Genomic DNA, 21322 nt, shown 5'->3' on the forward strand with positions numbered 1-21322 from the left:
AAATTTTTTCAAGTAGATCTATAGAATTTTCAAAAAATAATAATAATAACAATAACAATAAATAAATACTTCAGAAAATACAGGGAATCTCCTAAAATGTCAAAAATTATATTTGTATCCTTAAAATCCTTAATCCTAACCGAAGGTAGCCAGCCCTAAACCTATGTGAAAATGTTTGGAAGCTACCCCCAAACGAGAAAAGTCTTAAGTTAACCTTAAATGTTGTAACACCTTTCCCCCTCTATCTACAGAAAAACAAGAAGAAGGAAGAAGGACAAGGACCACATAGGACCAAAAAAAAAAAAAAAATAGATCTGAAGTTGACAGGACACCTGGTTGTGCATTGCCTTGAGCAAGACGCGCATAACCAATAACATGTACTGGGTAAATGATTAAAAAAAAAATCGAAACCCAAAAAAAAAAGGAAGAAGAAGAAGTTGTCCTGTCACTGTCAGTGCAGTGTCAGTTTAGGATTAGAATTTAGGAAGGAAAGAGCAAAATCTTGAAAAATAGGTGTATTTAATTTACCTACAACTTTCTATAGTTTGATTATTAAGACATGAACCAATATTAGACAGTTTTGCAAGGCTTGAATAGTAAAGGTAAGAAAAATTGAACATAACTTTCATAGATAATAATACATAATAGGCTGTTTTAGAAATGCAGAGAAGATTCATTCATCTCGTTTTAATTTTGTGTTCAATTCTACATAACACACTGGGATTTAATGGATTAGAACCACCGGTTAATAGTGTACAATTGCCACCATGTAAGGCTTGTAAAACTTTTATAGAATCTTTTCATAAGGTAAGGAAAAAATTGTATTACAAGAAATCTGACGTGGTACTCTGTAATTGGTTAACGAGCTATCGAGTTATGTAAAATTGTTATAATTGAAGCCTGTATTACAATTTGTCTATGTAATATACTATTATTTAAATCCAATCTAAAGTAACATTAAAAGCAACCATCGGTAAAATGTTAGGTTATATTGTTGTTTTGTACTTAACCAAAATATTGCTTTACAATGGGGTATAGATATCATTTTGTTTATTCAAAGAAAATAAAATGAAAACTTCCTAAATTTTTCTTCTTCATGTCATCATATCTTTTTCTAGGCCTTCCTGCCTGTCTTCTACCGTCTTGTCTTTCCCAAAACACATTTCTAATCAGTCTGTTGTTATCACTCCGTACCACTTGGCCTGCCCATCTTAATCTATTAGCTTTTATGTATCTCATGATATTTCCCTGTCTCAAGAGAGTCTCTAATTCATTGTTGTATCTTCTCCTCCATTCATTTCTCACACATTCTGGGCCATCAGTACAATTTTGGTAGGATTTGGTAATATTATTTTTGTCATCTTTAAACAACTCTGTTATATATAATATAGGGTTACCATATGTCCGGACTTGAAAGATATGTCTGGATTGGCATCCAGATATGAGAAATGTCCGGATTTTACTCTTTACAAAAAAAATGGCAAAAATTACAGCAAGTGAAGAGTACAGGGGAAAAACAAGGAATGTCACATTTTATACATATTGAGATAAACACCAATAAAAATTTAATTATTATGGTATCTAAAATCTACTTAGGAGATTCTACAAGATATCTCAGGATTCTTAGGAGATACTTATTCTATAATCTTAATATAATATTAATTTTTTAATTTAATAATCCACCAAAAAACTGCTAACATTCCTTATTTTTGTTCAGTGGCGTGCAGACAATACTGGTCCTTCACCTGGATACAAACTCTTAGAAAATTTATATAGACTGATCTTTCTGTGCATTGTCCCGAATCGATAGCCTAGTCGATAGTACACAGTTTTTGGTACCACATGGAGAGGAAAAGCAAGATTAATGAAAAAGTGACATTCCTTGTTTTCCCCTGTACTCTTCAAGTAAAACTTTTTTTAAAAATACTGATGTCACAGATGTTAAATTACAGTGTGCAGCAAAAAAAGCAACTTTTGCGTATCACACTGCAATCCATGGACTTAGTTTTAAAACGTTTGATTGTATGGCCAAACTTATTAAAAAGCTGTTCAAATCCAAATTTTCAGGAGCTCGGACTAAAACTGAAGCTGTTATTGTGAATGTAATATCTCCTTACATATTTAACACATTACTCGAAGATCTCAAAGATGCAAATTTTATTACAGTTACAATTATTAATAGTTCAAACAGAAACGAAATCAAACTGACTTCGGTATGAGTTTGTTATTTTAAGCAAAATGAAGGTGTCAAGGTGTCCGGATTTGGCTTTAATAAATTATGGTAACCCTAGTTATATACCTCCTCCTCCTAAGTGCCTTCTCTATTGAAGTTGGCGATCAATATGGCAAATTTCTCTCTATTCTGGGCTTGATGAATTAAGTCATTCCCTGTTGTGTGGGTCCAATCTCTGATGTTTCGGAACCAGGATTTTTCTTTCTTCCTCTACCCCTTTTGCCTTCTAATATAACCTAGAGCTGCTCAAATTCCCTATGGCACATTATGTGTCCTAGATATGACGTCTTTCTAATTTTGATTGTATTGACCACATGAGGGTATGTGCTCATTATTTCCAGTACTTCTTCATTCGTAGTAGTTCTGCTGGTCAGGCCTATTCTTAGCATTAGACGGTACATCCAAATTTCGAATAAATTCAGTTTGTTGGCGTCATACTGTTTTAATGTTCAGGACTCACAGCCATATAGTAATAAAGACCACAAATAGCACTTTAGTGTTTTCAATCTTATTGTGACGATAGTTTGGGGTTACAGAGCATTTTACTCATGTTCATGAAACCAGACCTTGCTATTTCAATGTGTCTTCTAATTTGTTGTGAGTGGTCTAGCTGACTATTTAGCTCTCTGCCCCTCTGCCCAGGTGTATGAAGCTTTGGGAACTCTGAAGGGTGATACCATGTATTTGTATGTTGGGTGTAATTTGTTCATGGGAGTTCTTGTGGAATACCATGATTTTGGTTTTGGAAAGCTTAATGTCCAAGCCCAAGCCCTGTTATATACAGGGTGTTTGGTAAAGAATGGGCCATAGCTTAACCTTAGATTCCTGAGGTTAAAATAGGTCGATTTAAGCTAACTTACGTTAGTACAAAAGTTGATAATAACCGAAATACAGGGTGTCAAAGTTAAACTTTTATTTTATTTATTCTTGAATATTTCCTGACAGGCATGGGATAACAAGACGAAATTTGGTAAGCGGGGATTTTTTGGGATGAGAAATCTAAATTCCCCACCAAAAATGATGTATTGCCTAGAGGGCGCCACATACATCTTTCAGTGCTCATTTAATACGCTCAATTTTTTTTATCCCCCACACTACCTAGTTTTTGGATCAAAATTTTTATTCTCTTAATATTTTTACTTAAAAAAGGTGTACTAACTTCATCTCGCTAAACTCAACTGTTTTCGAGATAAACGCATTTTAAATCTGCCATACAACATTTTTTTGTGCATAATATCATTGTAGTTAGACCCGAAAAGTAAACTTGAAACCGTAATAATTGTGCCAGTTCTCATATTTATGTCATTGCATCGCAAATTCTATTTGAAGAAATTTCCAATACATTTTTGTAAATTTTTATGGTTTTAAGTTATTTTTCGGGTGTAACTACAATTATAATTCGGGTGTAACTACTACGAAGCTAAAGGACATATATTTGACATCCTGTTCAGCATCATATGACGTTATTTTCCTAACAGAGAGTTGGCTTGGTCCTGAAATTAAAAGTAATGAAGTTTTCTGTGATTTATATACCGTATACCGTCGGGACCGTGATCATATTTCCAGCGAGAAATCAAGAGGAGGTGGAGTGTTAATTGCAGTTAGAAGTGATATCAGTTCTTGTCTAGTGGAAATTGCCAGTTCAAATGTAGAACAGGTTTTTGCTGGAATTACTATTAATTGCATTAAATATGTTTTTGGCTGTGTCTACATTCCGCCCAGATCTAGATTGGATGTTTATTCCAATCACATTGATACTGTAAAACTAATTATGAATAAGTATAAAGATTCTAAACTAGTATTATTTGGGGATTATAATCTACCAAATCTGATATGGGACGGTGAGACGACTGCTAAAAATATAAGTAATGATACTGAAATTTTGTTTTGTGACGAGTTCAATTTTTTAGGATTAGGTCAATATAATTATTTTAAAAACCAGTATGACTCAATTCTTGATCTGTGTTTCTCTGATACTTATTTAAATCTAAAAAAAGCGGAAGCTTTAATGACGTGTGACAGGTATCATCCCTCACTTGAAGCATTAATATTATTTTATAATCAATATATCAGTTTGGAAACTAATATTTATTATAACTTTCACAAGGCGGATTATGGTGCCTTGAATAATTATTTGCTTCAGATCAATTGGATTGAGTTGTACTGTTTAGAGGATGTAAATGACATTTTAGATGCTTTTTATTCCATTATTTGGAACGCAATTGAACTTTTTGTACCAAAGATATCTGTAAAAAGATCGAGAGAGAGAGAGAGACATACTTTATTGATACAATGTACCAAAAGGCCATCGACCGAAGTCTTTCAGCCAATTTACACAATTAATATACATTATTACAATATATGTTTTTTGTTAATATTAATACAATACAATAATTAAAAAAAAAAAAAAAAAAATTTGTATGTGGCGGTAATCACAATATCACTGACAATTAGTTACAATACAGATGATGACTTGAATAAAGTTGTTTATTGTCTTGATGTGTAGCAGATTTCTTCAAAAAGAGTTCTTCCTGGACATCTACGGGCACTGTCCTCTGGTATCTTCACAATGTGGGGCTCAATCAAATTTTTGTTACTGTCATTAATAAAGAGATAATTAAACAGCTTATTGAGTCTCTCATTAATAGGTTCAATTCCAGTTTCCTCGTACAGCATTCTGTTGGATGGATTGTGAAGTGGATTATCAGGATGACGCATTCTAGTAATTTGTCGAAGGCTAGTTGTTTCAGCCACTTTTATATTATTTTTGGCAGGGCCTTTAGAATTATAGAAAATTGCAGAACCATACTCCAGCATGGGCCTGCAAATCATTTTATAAATATTGGCTGCTGTTTCAATCGTAATTCCCTCATTCTTGTATGTTAAACTTCTGAAGTGTTTTGCTCTAGTTATAATTTTCCTTTTTATAACTGCTGTGTGGTGGTTGAACGTCAATTTGTTATCTATTTCTATTCCCAAATACTTAACAGTTTGGGAGGGTTTAATAATATTGTCGCATATGTTTATAGTTGGTGAGTGATCTTGGATTCTATGGTTAAATATTATTAGTTTTGTTTTAGAAGGATTTATTGTTAATCTCCATTTATTCATCCAAGATATTGTGTCATCCACCTGCCTCTGCAATAAGTCCATTGTCTTTATTAAATTTTTTCCATATGATATCACTGCAGTGTCATCAGCAAATTGTAGCAAATTAGTGTTGGTTAGTCTATTGTCGCATATGTCACTGCAATAGAGATTATACAATAGAGGGGAGAGTGGTGAACCTTGTGGAACTCCTTGTTGCACTGAAAATGAATGGGAATATGTTTCATTGATCTTGACTATACACTTGCGTCTTCTAAGAAATTCGTCAATAATCCATATTAGAGAAGGGGAGCATTTCATTCTGTGAAGTTTATATAACAATCCTCTATGCCAAACGGAGTCAAAAGCCTTCTTGATGTCCAAGAAAACTCCAGCGGCCTTTAGTCCTTGCAATCTTGCTGCCTGTATATTGGATGTTACTATTGAAAGAGGAAGGATTGTAGATGATTTTTCTCTAAATCCAAACTGGTGTGCTGGAATATGTTGGTTTAATTCATTATATAATCTTCCTTGGATAATTTTCTCAAAATTTTTTCCAATTACTGGGAGAAGGGTGATTGGACGGTAATTTTGGGGTAGTTGATGGTTAGTATAAGGTTTAGGGATAACTATTACAATGCCTGTCTTCCACTCATCAGGGAAGAAATGATTCATGATACAATAGTTATATATGCTCATTATCTCCTTATGAATATCTGGATCTAGTTGTCTAAGGATTTTACGATTGATGGAATCTTTGCCTGGAGCTGTATTTTTTCCTTTATATAGAGCCTCGTCGTATTCATCTTCTGTGATGTCCTGAAGAGCATTCAGATTACGACTATCTTCATAAAAACTTCCAAACCAACTATCCACCTCCTCTAAGGTATCTCTATCAAAATTGTCATCCTCATCAAATTTGTAGGTTTCTTCAAAGTATCTAGCAAAAGCACTACATTTTTCTTCATCTGTACTATATGTCTGGCCATCATATATCAGTTCTGAAATCTGTTGTCTAAACGATTTATATTTAGACAGTTTTTTTATTTCATTCCAGTATGTTTTTCCTTTCATGGAGTTTATACTTTTACATGCTAGGATCCATTTATGTTGTTTAAATTGTGATATAAGTTTGTGAATATCTTGGTTTAGTTCATTAAATTGTGATTTTAATGCATGTGTCTCATTTTTTTGGATCTGCCTGAGTAACTGTCTCTTCAATTTAATCAGAGACAAAATGAAGGGTGGAAGATTGTAATTAAAGGGTGATTTCTTCTGTTTGGGCGAATTTTCTATTATTAATTTAGACAACATAGTGTTGAAATTTTTAATGTAATTTGGGCAAATGTCATGCCTTATATTCAAAAATTCTTTCATTCTACTATTTACATTTTGTACATTACATTTTGCTATATTGGGAAGATTAATTTCATTAATGTGGTCAGGATCATGATGTAGATTAAAATCAAATTGCAATGCCAAGTGATCACTTCCCAGATCTGGAGTTACAAGTATATTTGTGATATTATTTATAATATTTTTAGAACAAAATAATATATCTGGAGTTGTGCTTGGGTTACCTGCCATTATAAACGTAGGAGGAGTAGGTATTTGACAAAAATTAGAACTTTGAAGAAAACCTCTGATTTGCTTCATACGTGAGGGGCTTGATTTTGGGTTAAAATCGCCAATTATTATTGAATAATCATAAAGGGATGCCTTAATGAAGATAGTTTCTTCAATTAGTGAGGAATTGTGAATATAGACTACGAAAATATGTAATTTGGAGTCTTTAAAAGGAAATGAGACATGAATGCAGTTATTAAGAGGGTTGTTTATTCGTGGAGGATTTTCTTTCCCCATCTTCCATGTTTTTCTGGATTGTATAAGACTGCCTCCTCTGAAGTTTTGGTTTAATATATTTCCTTTTTGTTGGATTATAGACCAGTCACAATATGGGTTAATAAAATCTTTATTTTTGCTTTCCACACACACAAAACTATCGATATTGTTAGCTTGTAAATAGTTGTATATTAAATATTTCTTTGGTTGAAAACTATTGATATTTGAATAAAGAAACCTCACCTTATGAGCCATTATCCTGAAATATTGCAAGGCCTTCCTGTGGCATAGTTGGTGAGCCATTGGTTGGTTTTTCCAGATCGAACATGAGTATAAATAGTCGATTTCCGCTAAATACTGGGGTAGTATCAATGTTATATAGATGTACAAATCTCTTTTTTAGCTTAATTATGATTTCTTGACGATCTTTATTTTTAGGATTATTTAGTTTGTTAGTATATGTTTCAATAATATGATCATGATATGTCATTGGTGAATGTATTCTGCTCGTACCAGTAATTTCTGATGGCATTTCGGAGGATTTTTTGTTCATAGACTTAATTCGCGCATTAGGAATTCCTTCGATAGGTTTAGTTGGTCTGTTAGGACATTTAGGTGACCATGCTTGGTGGTCTTCGGCGTTGCACGACAAACACTTTTCTGGAAGAGGAGAGGTGCACATTTGTGTTGAATGTTTTCCTTGGCATTTCCTACAGCTTATTGATGTGGTGCAGTTCTCTGTAGTGTGGGTATATAGTAAGCATTTAGAACATGGGATAGGAGAAGGTTCGGGTGGTTGACTGGGATAAACAGGATAGTGGTAGTTCTTAAAGAACACTCCCTCGCTTAATAGTTTTTGAAATGATGAGTAATCTCCCGTAATTATTCTAATCAGAGGTGTCAGTTTTCCGGTTTTTCTTGATGTAATTCTTTTGCAGTATCTGTGTGTTATTCCGATATTGGTAAGGTGGTCTTTTATATGTGTATCCTCAATATCCAATTCTACTGATGATATAACACAGGCGAAAGTTGTGTTTTGTGATTTATGTGGTGTTGATGGATTTTGGTTAGAATTTGTTTCTTTGTATTCTTTGACCACACTTGACTGGACTAATGATTTCAGCTTTGTTTTAATGTGTTTATTATCCTGATTACTTTTTAAAATAAAACCACTTCTAGTTTTTATTATAACATCAGAAGAGTTTGGATCTCCAACACTCCAATAATTAGCCAACTGTAACCTTGATAATTCTTGATGAGTTGTTAAAAAAAAAATTTGTTTATAGTTTTTATTACTGATGGTTTTCATTTGAAGTGAATAGTTTTGTGTGTTGTTGTAAGTTACCTTTTTTTGATGACTTGGAGTGTTGATATCTTTTTGTGAGTTTTGCTGAGTTTGTTGTGTTATGTTTTCAGAAGATTGTGGTCCAATTATTATATCTTGCACTTGCTGTTGAGATAGTTGTGGTTGTGTGATTCTTTTTTTTGCTGGATTATCCAAATGTTTTTTCCTTTTCCTTTTCACTTTTGTCCACTGTCCGGTATCATCCATTTCCATTTCTTCCTCTTCTTCTGTTTCGCTGCTCTCGGAAGCCATGATTCTTAACTATTTAAAAAAAAAAAAAAAAAAAAAAAAAGATCGAATTTTCCTGTTTGGTTCTCATCTGAACTTAAGAGTAAAGTCATTTCCAAAAAGATTGCGCATAAAAAATATAAAACTACAAATAAGTATCACCACTATATTGAATTTAAAAATTTGAGAGATGAATGCTCATCACTCACTGAGCAGTCTTACAATGCTTACGTTTCAAAGATGGAAGTGAGAATAAATGAGAACGCTGGTGAATTTTGGAAGTTCATCAAAAATAAAACCAACGGACATGGTGCTCTCCCTGGCTCTATGTTTCTAGGTGAGGAAACTGAGAATGACAAACAAAAAATAACAGAGTTGTTTGCGAAACATTTTGGTACTGTATACAGCACTTTTAATGGTAAATCTCTGGATAACCTGGAGAGTAATGAAATTTTCTCACAACAGCTGGAGGTGGAAATTAGTAACCTCGAAGTCACTTTTGACAATTTACTGAATGTGTTGTTGTCATTAAATGTCAATAAAGGGGCTGGCCCTGATTTGATACCGAATTTGTTCCTAAGAGAAAGTGCAGTGTCCTTGTGTGAACCATTAGTATATGTTCTTAATAAATCTCTCCAGACGGGAATTTTCCTGAACAGATGGAAACATTCCTTTGTGTATCCTATTTTCAAGGCAGGAGATCATAGTGATATCAAATATTATCGGCCAGTTTGTATTCAGTCAGCCTTATCTAAAGTATTTGAAAAAATGGTTTTGCCAAGTTTGGATAATTGTTTTAGGAACATTATTACGGACAACCAACATGGATTTGTAGGCGGACGTTCTACTCTCACTAACCTCTTTTTGTATATCGATAGTATAGGTACAGCAATGGATGAGGGTTACGAGGTGCACTCTATATACACCGATTTCAGTAAGGCCTTTGACCTACTAGATCATAATGTTTTAATTACAAAGCTGAGAAACTTTGGTATCACTGGTTCTTTATTAGCTTGGTTTACTTCGTATTTGCAAGGAAGAACATTGCAAGTAAGATCAGCAGGATGTGTTTCTAATGGATTTGAAGCCGTGTCAGGGGTTCCGCAGGGTTCCCATTTGGGTCCTAAGCTTTTTCTGTTGTTGGTAAATGATATTGGTAGGAACTTTAAATCTGAATATCTGATATTTGCAGACGACTTGAAGATATTTAAATGCATTAGGTCAGAATCTGATTGTGAGGGTTTGCAGAGAGACTTGGATTCTTTAGTACATTGGTGCCAGGAAAATAATCTTAGATTGAATGCTTCGAAATGCTCATATATTATTTTTTCACGTAATAAGACCACCAGTGATTTTAAATACAAGATAGGAGATGTGGATTTATCTAGGGTTCAGGTAATTAAGGATTTAGGTGTGTTGCTGGATAGTAAGCTAAGTTTCGTAGACCATTATGATGCCATTATTGCGCGTGCTAATCGGACATTAGGGTTAGTCATCAGAATGTCATATGATTTTAATAATTTGTTTGTAATTGTGAGATTGTTTTTGAGTTATGTTCGTTCATTACTAGAGTATTGTTCAGTGATTTGGAGTCCAAGTTATGAGAATCACAAATATCGAATTGAATCGATTCAAAATAAATTCGTTAGATATCTGCGGTATAGATTAGGTACTAGAAGAATGCAATTGAATTCCAGTCAGGTCATGCAGATGTTTCATTTGCACCGTCTAGAGGATCGCAGGCGATACTTTGACTTTAATTTCGTATTTAAGGTGTTAAATGGTATTATTGTTGCACCTAGCATTCTGGGTCGAATAGATTTTTATGTTCCAGCTAGGAATTTGAGAAGATGTCCCTTGCTATCCGCTAGATCGTGCAATACACGTCATGCAGAAAATATGCCTTTCAATAGAATTGTTTCTAGTGTAAATGAGGTTCCAAATATAGACTTTATGGGAGTCACACTAAATGCTTTTAAAAGGACTATTTCACGTGAAGTATTTTAATTTGATTTTAATTTTTTGATGTCGTTAGTTTAATTGTGAGTAATGTAAGTTAACTTGTGTTCAATGTTTAATTTTGACTTTAAATTTTAATTGTAAAATGGAGTTTTCCGTCAATAAATATTAATTTAATTTAATAATATGCAAAAAATTATGTTGTCTCGCAAATTTAAACTGCGTTTATCTCAAAAACGGTTGAGTTTAACGAGATGAATGTAGTATACCTTTTTTAAGTAAAAATATTAAGAGAATAAAAATTTTGATTCAAAAAGTATGTAGAGTGGGGGATAAAAAAACTCAATGTATTAAATGAGCACGGAAAGACGTATGTGGCGCCCTCTGGGTAATACATAATTTTTGGTGGCGAATTTAGATTTCTCGTCCCAAACAACCCCCGCTTACCAAATTTCGTGTTGGTATCCCATGCCTGTCAGGAAATATTCAAGAATTAATAAAATAAAAGTTTAACTTTGACACCCTGGATTTCGGTTATTATCAACTTGTGTACTAAGGTAAGTTAGCTTAAATCGACCTATTTTAACCTCAGGAATCTAAGGTTAAGCTATGGCCCATTATTTACCAAACACCCTGTACAGTTGCCATTATCTTCTTATTTTGTTCTCATTTACAGTAATTTTGTTGTTATTGTCAACTAGTACATAGAGAACTCGGTTTTTAAATATGTTGCTTATTTATTTTACTTTTTTGTGCACATTAAATAAGTTGTGCCTAAGTATTACCTCTCTCATCCATTTTTCTTTGGCTAATTTTATCTCCCTTTTAGTTCTCTGTAATTTTATCTCCTTTCTAGTTACCTCTATTATTATTATTGTCTTAAATATTTAAGGATTTTATTTCATTTTAATGTTTAATGATTTTATTTAATTTTAGGGATTGGAGAGAACATCAAAATCCAAATTTGAAGGAGGAGACACTGCTTGGGAAGAGGAGAAATTGGGTCCATATGCAACCAGTGAAGTTCGATTTGTAGAAATTCACGAAAAATTATGTTCAGAGGTTCATAATGGCAAAGATCAATGTTATAAACTGCTAGAAGAGTATGAAGATACTCTTGAGGAATGGTGGTTTGACAAACAATCTTCTGAACGAGACCTATTCAATTATTTATGTGTTAAATCATACCAGGTATTGAATAACTCAACTATATATTTTAAATCACATAAAACTGTCACTAACATGTGGATCAGAAGGCCTTCTGTTTTTTAAATTCATTCATGTTTGTATTTTGAAAACAATTCTCAAAGTGGAAATTGAAACATCAAAATAGACTTATTTTATAATAACATTGTGGCTTATGTCCAATAAAAATAAGATTCATAAGTTCCATTAAGATTCCACAAGAAAAGAGCTTCAGAACGATAGAACAATTTTTTTCTGAAATTTTTATTGAGGGTCTTAATATAACTACATAATGTATTAATATAACTTCATATGAGGGGTGTAAAATCAAAGGCGGCAATCTCCAATTTTTCATGTTTTGAGTTAGGGACGCCATCTGTTGTGTTTTTTTATTATCTGTTAGATAAAACTATTTATAAGAACCAAAAGAGGTGTTAATTGTATAAAAATCGCAGTGAAAAATTCATATTGGGATCAAAAGCGGCAATATTCATAGCTGAGTGCGTACCAAACACGGCAACCTCCGCTGCGGCCAATAAGAACCAAGTAGCGCCCGCACGTGATCAACACATCGTTAGATTTTCCGTAATATCGTGCTATTACAATTTGTTTTAGTTTTGGGAGTCGTTACTTTGTTTTTGTGCTTTTCCTAATTGTGTCTAAGAAATTAGTTTTATTTACAAAAAAAAGTATTCATTTTTATCATGGAAGTTAATGCGTCTCCTGTTACACCAACAAAGGCAAGGAAGCGAATAAGACAACCTGAAAAATGGAAGAAAAACGTTGCAAAACGTCTAAGGTGGCTACATTTGTGAAGATGTGCCCTGTACCTGTGAATATATACCCGAAATCCCGGATATTTTAGTTTAATTAAATATGCATATCAATAATAATTGCTTTTATATATTATTTTTCAATATAAAATATATTTTTCTTGACTAAGTAACCGGCTCTCTGATGTTTTATTAGTTTCAAACCTGGCAATATCCTTATAGATCATTTTCATATCCGTCAATCTCCAAACATTGCAAACAAAAACGGCAATCTCCAAACTAATATATTAAAAAAAAAAGAAAAGATAGAATTCCTAAGCTCTTCGTTCTGGACATCCGATCACAAACAAAATTTTTTATAATTCTTCATCAGTTTTATTGTTTTAAGTTAATTTTGTTAGTTTCTACAGTTTTTCGCGGTTTCCCAAAATTATGGAAATGGGAGATTGCCGACTTTGATTTTACACCCCTCATATAAGTAGTAAGAACCTACGAAACCATAATAAGGCCAATGGTAACTTATGCATCTGAGACATGGACCACATCATAAAAACAGCAAGAAATGCTATTAGTTTGGGAGCGAGAAGTACTGCACAAAATGTTTAGTGGGAAAAATGTAAATGGACAATGGATGCAAAGAACAAACAAGGAGCTATCAGAGCTTTAACAAGAACCTAATAAACCAGCAATAACAAGAGTTTAAAGAATTAGCTGGCTGGGTCACGTCCAGAGAATTAGTTTAGCGAGAGTCTTAAAAATGATAATATCTAGTGAGTTGGCAGGAAGAAGGAGAAGGGGAAGACCAAAGTCAAGATGGAGCAATGAGGTCAAAGAAGACAATGACATGACAAGACCTAACATTTTGGAAAAGGAAAGCTAACAGACAGCGAGAATGGAAGAGAATAGGATATCAAGCCATGGGCCTGCCAGGCCTGTAGTGCTCATATATTATATTGTATTAATATAACTATAATTATTCTTATGTAGATAAATATCTTTTGAATACTTTTTTAGGTCTGCTGCCCTGACTTGCATTATGGGAAAGACTGCCAGCCTTGTCCTGGATTCCCTGATAATGTATGCAGTAATAATGGAAAATGCAAAGGATCTGGAACCAGGAAGGGAAATGGTCAATGTCAATGTGAAGAAGGTTATGCTGGGAGTAACTGTAACACATGCAATGTAACTCATTATATTGTCTACCAAGATGAAAAGAAAGTTTTATGTGCTCCATGTCATATATCTTGTGCAGGAGGATGCACAAAAGAGGGGCCTAATGGTAATATTTCAAATCATTGTATTTTCAGACTCCATATAGGTGTGTTCTAATAAAAGTTATGTACACCCCCATTTTGTCTTTTATGAGAAACATATCATCATCAGCCGTTTTGAGTCCACTGCTGGACATAGGCCTCCCGTAAATAATTCCATTTCATCCTATCTTGAGTACCCTGAATCCAGTTGTGCTGGGTGCGCTTGATGTCGTCCTACCACCTTGTCGGATGATGTCCTCCATTACAATAAGCATCCTGTCTAGGTCTCCATTCTAGAATTTTCTTTGCCCATCTTCCATCTCTGAATCTAGCAACATGTCCTGCCCAGTTCCATTTCAGTGCTGTAATCCTTTGAAATGCTTAAGTTCTTTGTTTACTCAAATATTTTTGTCATTTCTTTGTTTCTTAGATGTTTTTATCGTATCTGTTTTAATTAGTTTTTCCTCTTCTGTACTATGCTTTCCTTCTTTTTTTTGCTTTTCCTTTGTATACTTTTTTATCCGTTACTTTTCTTTCATCATTGCTTCAACTATGTAGTAGTCAATTATGGATGTCTCATTTTAATTGTGTTCTTCCTAGTATACATGTGAATTTCTTTTTGTTTAAAAAATTTATGTTGTCATATTGTTTAATGTCTTACTAAATAATCCATATATTTCAGGTTGTAACTCATGCAGGTCTGGTTGGACGCAAGACTCAGAAAAGACTTGTAGAGATATAAATGAATGTGCTGCAGAGAAAAGTCCATGTACTCCTCTACAATTTTGTGTTAACATGGAAGGAAGTTATACCTGTGTGGACTGTGATAAATCTTGTGGTGGATGTACTGGAAATGGTCCAGATATGTGTATAAATTGTGCCAGAGGATACTACAAGAAGGATAACGTTTGCGTAGGTATGTTTCATTCAATTCTGATACTATTTAATCTTATAATGACATATGTAAATAGATGACAGTATGATTTACTATATTTAAAGTATATATAAAGCCATCATACGACCAATAGTAACATGGATCATGGTGTAGAAACATGGATCATGACAGAAACGACAATAAACCTTATTAATACTTTTGAAAGAAAAATAATAAGGAGGATATTGGGACCCATTTGCGACAAAGGTATATGGAGAATAGAGTTCAACCACGAGTTATAATAATATAACAAAGAACTCTCTATAGCAAGTTATGCGAAAATACAAAGATGGCGTTGGGCAGGTCACCTCAGCAGAATGGACAATGACAGAACGCTTAGCGGAACTATGGTGGGATGTCGGCCAGTAGGAAGACCAAGGAAGTAGTGACGTTGATTATAGTTACTTTCGAGTATTCGTTACAAATCGTTACTTTTGTATAATGTAATCATTTACAGTATTCGTTACTTTGATTACTGATTACTTTTGTATTTGAGTACCGGTAATCATATCGAGAATCGTATTTCTCAGTAGGTAGGTTTGTATAGGTATTCCGATATAACAACGACCTTCACCAATCTGTTTAAGGGATAAAATGATTTGATTACTATGATTAATTTTGTTACTTTTGCATTTGAGTACCGGTAATCATATCAAGAATCGTATTTATCAGTAGGTAGGTGTTTTGTATAGGTATTCCGATATAATAACGACCTTCACGAAGTACGAAGTAATCAGAGTAATCAAAGTAATCTAAGTAGATACAATAGTCGTTACTCGCTCTGTTACGATTGGTACGAAGTAATTAGAGTAATCAAAGTAGATATAATAGTCGTTACTCGCTCTGATACGATTGGTACGAAGTAATCAGAATAATCAAAGTAGATACAATAGTTGTTACTCGCTCTGATACGATTGGTACGAAGTAATCAGAGTAATCAAAGTAGATACAATAGTCGTTACTCGCTTTAATACGATTGGTATGAAGTAACGAAGTAATCAGAGTAATGAAAGTAATCAAAATAGATACAATAGTCGGTACTAGCTCTGATACGATTGGTACGAAGTAACGAGGCAATCAGAGTAATCAAAGTAGATACAATAGTCGTTACTAGCTCTGATACGAAGTAATCAGAGTAATCAAAGTAACGATTTGCCTCTCTGTATTCGTAAGTAACGAGTACTTTATAACGAATAGTTACTTTTTCAACATCACTACAAGGAAGAGGTGGATAGACGAAGTGAGAACCAATGCTCTAAAGAGATATTGAGGGTGGACAACTGGAAGAAAGCAGCCAGATACAGAGATACCTTGGAGGCGGATGCTGGGGGAGGCCAGGGCCCGACTTAGGCTGTAGTGCCATAGGAGAGAGAGAGAGAGAGAGAGAGAGAGAGAGAGAGAGAGAGAGAGAGAGAGAGAGATGTGCTGATTTCATAATATAATTAAATAAGCTCTATTTAAATAATGTTTTCTCAACTGCGGAGACTGAGAATCAAATTTGTAAGTCACTTATATTTTGTTTTCTTTTTTTAGATCAAGCTGAAGAAAAACGTAGAACCATAGTTTCCTTCTCTAGGTATTTTACCTACTTGGGTCTCTGCATAGCAACGTGCATCATATTCCCAAGAAATAGTTACATAGCAGCTGTGGTAGGGGTCGCTGTAGCCTGTTATATAGCAGTATCTGAATATACCCTAAACTCCACCAATACCATTCAGACTTCTGGTGTAGAACAACAAGTCTCAGAGAATGTACTGAAAGCGCTAACTGGAGAGAACTAAACTTTTTTTGTTTAAGTTAATATTGGGAAAACCGGTTACCTCGAACATTATTTTATGATACAGGCTGTTTAGTATTTGATTAGATATACTCCAATGAGGGATGAGCTAAAATCGGCAACATTGAGAATGAGTTGCATTGCTACTGTAGAATGACTAATGACTGAATAAACCACCGCGGAACCGGCGCAAATTGATCCTAAGCCAGACACAACCTGCGTCGGCGGACTGCGTAGACCGTTCTGCGCATCCTACTATCAGTTCATGCGTTCGCAGGTCGAGCTTGGGAAGGCCTGTCGTCAACGTACAGTTTTTTGGGCCTTGGGACGGGTGACTCACCGCCAGATGTATATTTTTACGTGTTTTTGTTTGCGAGATGGAAATATCTGAAATGAATAAGCGGCGATATATTTTACACTATCTTGAATGAATAACATTTTATTGCTCTGTTGTATCAATCAGCACTACTCTACAAGTTTTCATTTATTCGTTTTAATATTGTATTGCAATAGTAGGGAATATAATATATCTGATTAAAACAGTGAATTTTTTAAATGTTAAATATTTTTAATTTCTTGTGAAGTATCTAGTTAGTGTGGCTTTAGCCAATAAATCAAAGTTATGCGTTTACAAGAGCATATTATTTGAAAAATAAGGAGTACCATAATGTGTCATAATTATAATCTTTATACAGATCAAAAAATTGTTTAGTATGTATTTCTAAATCCAAACAATCATTGGAAAATGATTCATGGTAAAAAATATCTATTAATGACACTGTTATCGACAAAGTCGATCAATGTTAAACTTATCATATATTTATTAGACTTTTGTTTATCGTTAAAAATTAAATGATGGTTGTGAATTGTATTTTTTGTGTTATTTAATATTTTAGCAAAAACATAATCAGCAAAAATCTTATTTAAAACATGCGAACCGTTTTTGCAATCACAATCAATGCAGTGTGTTTAACTTATGCTTGTTATTATAAACGTATGTAGAAATAGAATACTCAGTGTAAGATATCTTTTTATGCACCCGCTTATGATCAAATTCGATGTTTTCGAAAGTCATACCGCTACGACTACTAGGCACGTGTAAGATATTTTTAAAACGTTACTAGTTACATGTACGGAAGTACCGTTTTTTAGTTGCCTACTCAATTCAGTACAAGGATCAGATACATCAGTATTTTGTAATCAGTATTTGTACTCAGTACCACTAAAAATCGGTATCAATAGTAACCGTTACACGTTTGCACTTATTTTGCCCGTCTCTATTCGTTACGGCGACAGCCGACGGTCGGGTTAGCTTGTGTTCAATATGCGGCACGCTAGAAAAATAACTGCACAGGTCACCCGTCCCACCGGTGCAGGTTGTGACTCGCTTAGGTTCAATATACGCCGGGGCTTAGGCGGGCAGCAGGTAAGAAGTGTTGGCATTTATAGTCCGTATATCTAATTGAAACATAAACAGTCTGTATATTGATGAAATTATATATCAGAATTTTTACTATTATTTTTCAGCGGCGGCTCGTGGGTCAATCTTCAGGGGGGTCATTTTGGTTTGAAAACTTCAAACTGTTGATTTTTTAAAGTATTTAAAAGATCTTTTAGCATTTATATTTTAGATAAAAAATACAGACTTAGATAAAACTCAATACTATTTACCCTAGTTTTCCGAAAATTAAATTTGTCTTTTTTTAGAGTAAATCTTTTAAAAAATATAGGAAAAATGGTATGAACAGGTTATTGACTGATATATAGATAGGAATATTTATAGTATAATAAATTGTAAATTTATTAAAACGAAACTTACTTTAAATATTTTTATATTTTAAGTCAATTCTTCTATCCTTTAGTTCTGCAAAATAGTCTATGACCTTCTCATTGAAATTTGGAATGCTCTTGACAAGCGTTTTCTCGATGCTCAGCATAGACAAGGCACTAAGTCTAGGTTGTCCCATCGTATTACGCAGGAATGTTTTTACTCTTTTTAAAGTAGAAAAACATCTCTCACTTTCCACGGTTGTCATAGGGAGTGTGCACAAAATATTTAATAACTTCACTGCTTCAGAAAATGTTTCAGACAAATTCATGTTAATAAAAAGCTGAAGTATGGCTACTGCACCAGCACTATTGCGAAAATCCTCACGACAATATAAGACTTCAAGTTCCGATTTTAGTTTGGAAATATTCACTGTGGGATAATTAGCCGTCACCATTTTTAAAATATTTTGCGGAAAGTTGGTAGTGTATGCTTCAAATTTCTCTATGTAGAATAACTGTGAAATCATGAGATGATCATTGAAACTAAACCTGTGATTTATTTCAGATATAATAATATCACAAATTTCAAGTGCAGTTCGTCGCTTTGGATCCTCTGCAGTAGTTTTTCTTTTTTTTGCTGTTGATGTGCTTGGTACTTCTGATTCCAAAATAGTATTTCTAATTATTTGGATATTGTTGTTAAAAGACAGGATACAATTTTTGACAGATATAACATCAATGTCTCGCATTTGCAATTGTTTAAACAATATATCAACATGGGGCATTATTTTATGGAAAAAATTTAACCAAAATAAAAAATGCTCATCTTCCAAATGTCTTTTTAAACCAGTTGCTTGATTTATATTGTTACCATCTTGCTCCTCATCAATAATTTCCTCTAAGCAAGATTTTAAATCATCTTTATAAGTGTATACAATTTCAACACATTTTGTATTGAAAGCCCATCGAGTAGGCGCAGCTTTAGGTAGCCTTACTTTAACCACTCTATCCAGAACCATCGTACGTTTTGGAGATCGGCCGAAAAAGGACGAAAATCCGTGTAAATTTGCAAAAAATATTTTTATCGGTTTGTGTTGACTCGCCGCTTTTTGGAGGATAAGATTAAATTGATGGGCATAGCAGTGAATGAAGTGTGCATTTGGGTATATTTCTTTAATTTTTGTTTGTACTCCTCCCAGTTTACCGCTCATGACTGATGCACCATCGTAACTTTGGGCAATCAATTTTTCAGGTGCTTCATTAATTTTTAATAATTGAAGTTCTTCCAATATTACATTAGTTAAATGTTGTGCTGTAGTACCTAGGGGGTTAACAAATTTCCAAAATCTTTCATGTACAATACCAGTTAATACATATCGCAATATGATAATCATCTGCGTTTTATTGGAGCTGTCTGTGGTCTCATCTACTTGAATGGCCACAAAATTTGTCTGGCCAATCTCCTTCATGATATGAGTATGCACAATGGCTAACATTGATTCTAAAATATCGTTCTGAATTGTTTTCGATGTTCCTTTAAATACTGTACTTTTTTCAATGTGTTCTTTAAACATTAAATCCAGTTCAGAAACAAAATCGATAAGGCCCAGAAAAATTCCACGATTATTGGAGCTGTCACTTTCGTCATGACCGCGCAATGCAATTTCGAAAACTCCACAAAATTTTACACAGTCGATTAGTTTGTTTAAAATATACCTATTTTTAGATACCAATTCATTAAAGTCATGCACAGATTTACGATATACACTATCAAGTTGCTGTCTTATGTTAACACGTCCTAAACTTGCGTAACTCATTGATGAATTTATATGAGTAGTTGAAGAGGCATGTTTTGTAATTTTCACTTTTAAATGCTTAATGTCAGTTACTCCATTTTTCGCCCATACAGCGTCATTCGAAAACAGTAAACACGGATAGCAAAAAAATGCATTTCTCACACTGCAGCCACAAATCCAATCACACAAATTGTACATTGATTCTTTAAAATATCTTTGAATGTCCTTACCCCTATCCTTTGTTGTTTGTTTTAAATTCATGTTTGGTTTTGGTCGACCACTTTCTTTTTTCTCAAGCCGCCGTTCATAATTTAGTGTTCCAGCAGATTTTAAGGCAATTATTTCGTCAACAACACTCATCTTGTTTTTGTTACAATCACAAAAAAATCCAACAAAACAAAATAAATTACGCAAATACGCCGCGATCGATATAGACCTGCCGTGAAGTGCGGTCAGCAGACGGTAACTAACTAAACGTGAGGCCGTCGACTCTACTAGAGGTATACGACGGAAAGGTCACTCCCACTCTCGCCCACGAAATTGCTATCTGCCGTCTCTTTTCTATTTTACATGCATTTGTCCATAAGCCATAAGAACTGTATATAGACAATTTAAAATACGGCCCAGCCACGGGCTTGTGTATAGCGCGAGGCGCGACGTTATTATATCTATTATATTTGTTTTGCCAATGCAGACTGCTGAGAGAGAATTTTATATTTCAGAGTGAAGTTTTAGATAAAAGATATTTTTAATAAAATTGGTATTTTTATGAGATTATTTTAGGGGGGTCATTGACCAATTGACCCTAAGGAGGAGCCGCGCTTGTTATTTTTATATTATTTTTTAACTTTGTCAAAATTAATGCACCACTACAATTATTAATATTATTTGATGATTATTGAAATTATAGACGAATTTAAGATTGGGATTACAGATGACCAAAAAAAATTAACATGGTGACATTCCTTTTATTACATGTTTAATCGTTTGGACCTATCCACATCTTCTTCATGTACCAAGTCCTTTCAGAACGTTGGTTACCATCATAGCTATCTTAATTTTATTCACTGCCACCCTAACCTAACCTATCAACACCATACCAATCTCACAAGTTCTTCAACCGTGAGGTTCTTCTTCGTC

The 21322-nt window shown here is 33.9% G+C and overlaps 1 protein-coding gene across 2 annotated transcripts; it reads left to right on the forward strand.

Annotated features, from left to right (window-relative positions):
• Positions 1-451: 451 nt before the first annotated feature.
• LOC126878493 (cysteine-rich with EGF-like domain protein 2) lies at positions 452-18316 on the forward strand. 2 transcript variants are annotated; one of them, XM_050641243.1, is made up of 6 exons: positions 452-602; positions 659-807; positions 11631-11885; positions 13667-13931; positions 14588-14821; positions 16373-18316. In XM_050641243.1, exons 2-6 carry the CDS (start codon positions 661-663, stop codon positions 16618-16620), a joined length of 1149 nt encoding a protein of 382 aa, XP_050497200.1. In that variant the 5' UTR covers positions 452-602; positions 659-660; the 3' UTR covers positions 16621-18316. The 2 variants fall into 2 exon arrangements, with proteins under 2 accessions (XP_050497200.1, XP_050497201.1); XM_050641244.1 differs by having other exon boundaries at positions 457-602; positions 649-807.
• The last annotated feature ends 3006 nt before the right edge of the window (positions 18317-21322 follow it).

This window comes from Diabrotica virgifera, chromosome 10 (assembly GCF_917563875.1).
Source record: "Diabrotica virgifera virgifera chromosome 10, PGI_DIABVI_V3a".
Taxonomy (NCBI): domain Eukaryota; kingdom Metazoa; phylum Arthropoda; class Insecta; order Coleoptera; family Chrysomelidae; genus Diabrotica; species Diabrotica virgifera.

Excerpts from the sequence above, each read along its gene's own strand:
- LOC126878493 (XM_050641243.1), top strand. The coding sequence starts at position 661 with ATGCAGAGAAGATTCATTCATCTCGTTTTAATTTTGTGTTCAATTCTA. Across the intron at positions 808-11,630 it reads TTATAGAATCTTTTCATAAG|GGATTGGAGAGAACATCAAA; the intron begins GTAAGGAAAAAA and ends ATTTAATTTTAG. Across the intron at positions 13,932-14,587 it reads CACAAAAGAGGGGCCTAATG|GTTGTAACTCATGCAGGTCT; the intron begins GTAATATTTCAA and ends CATATATTTCAG.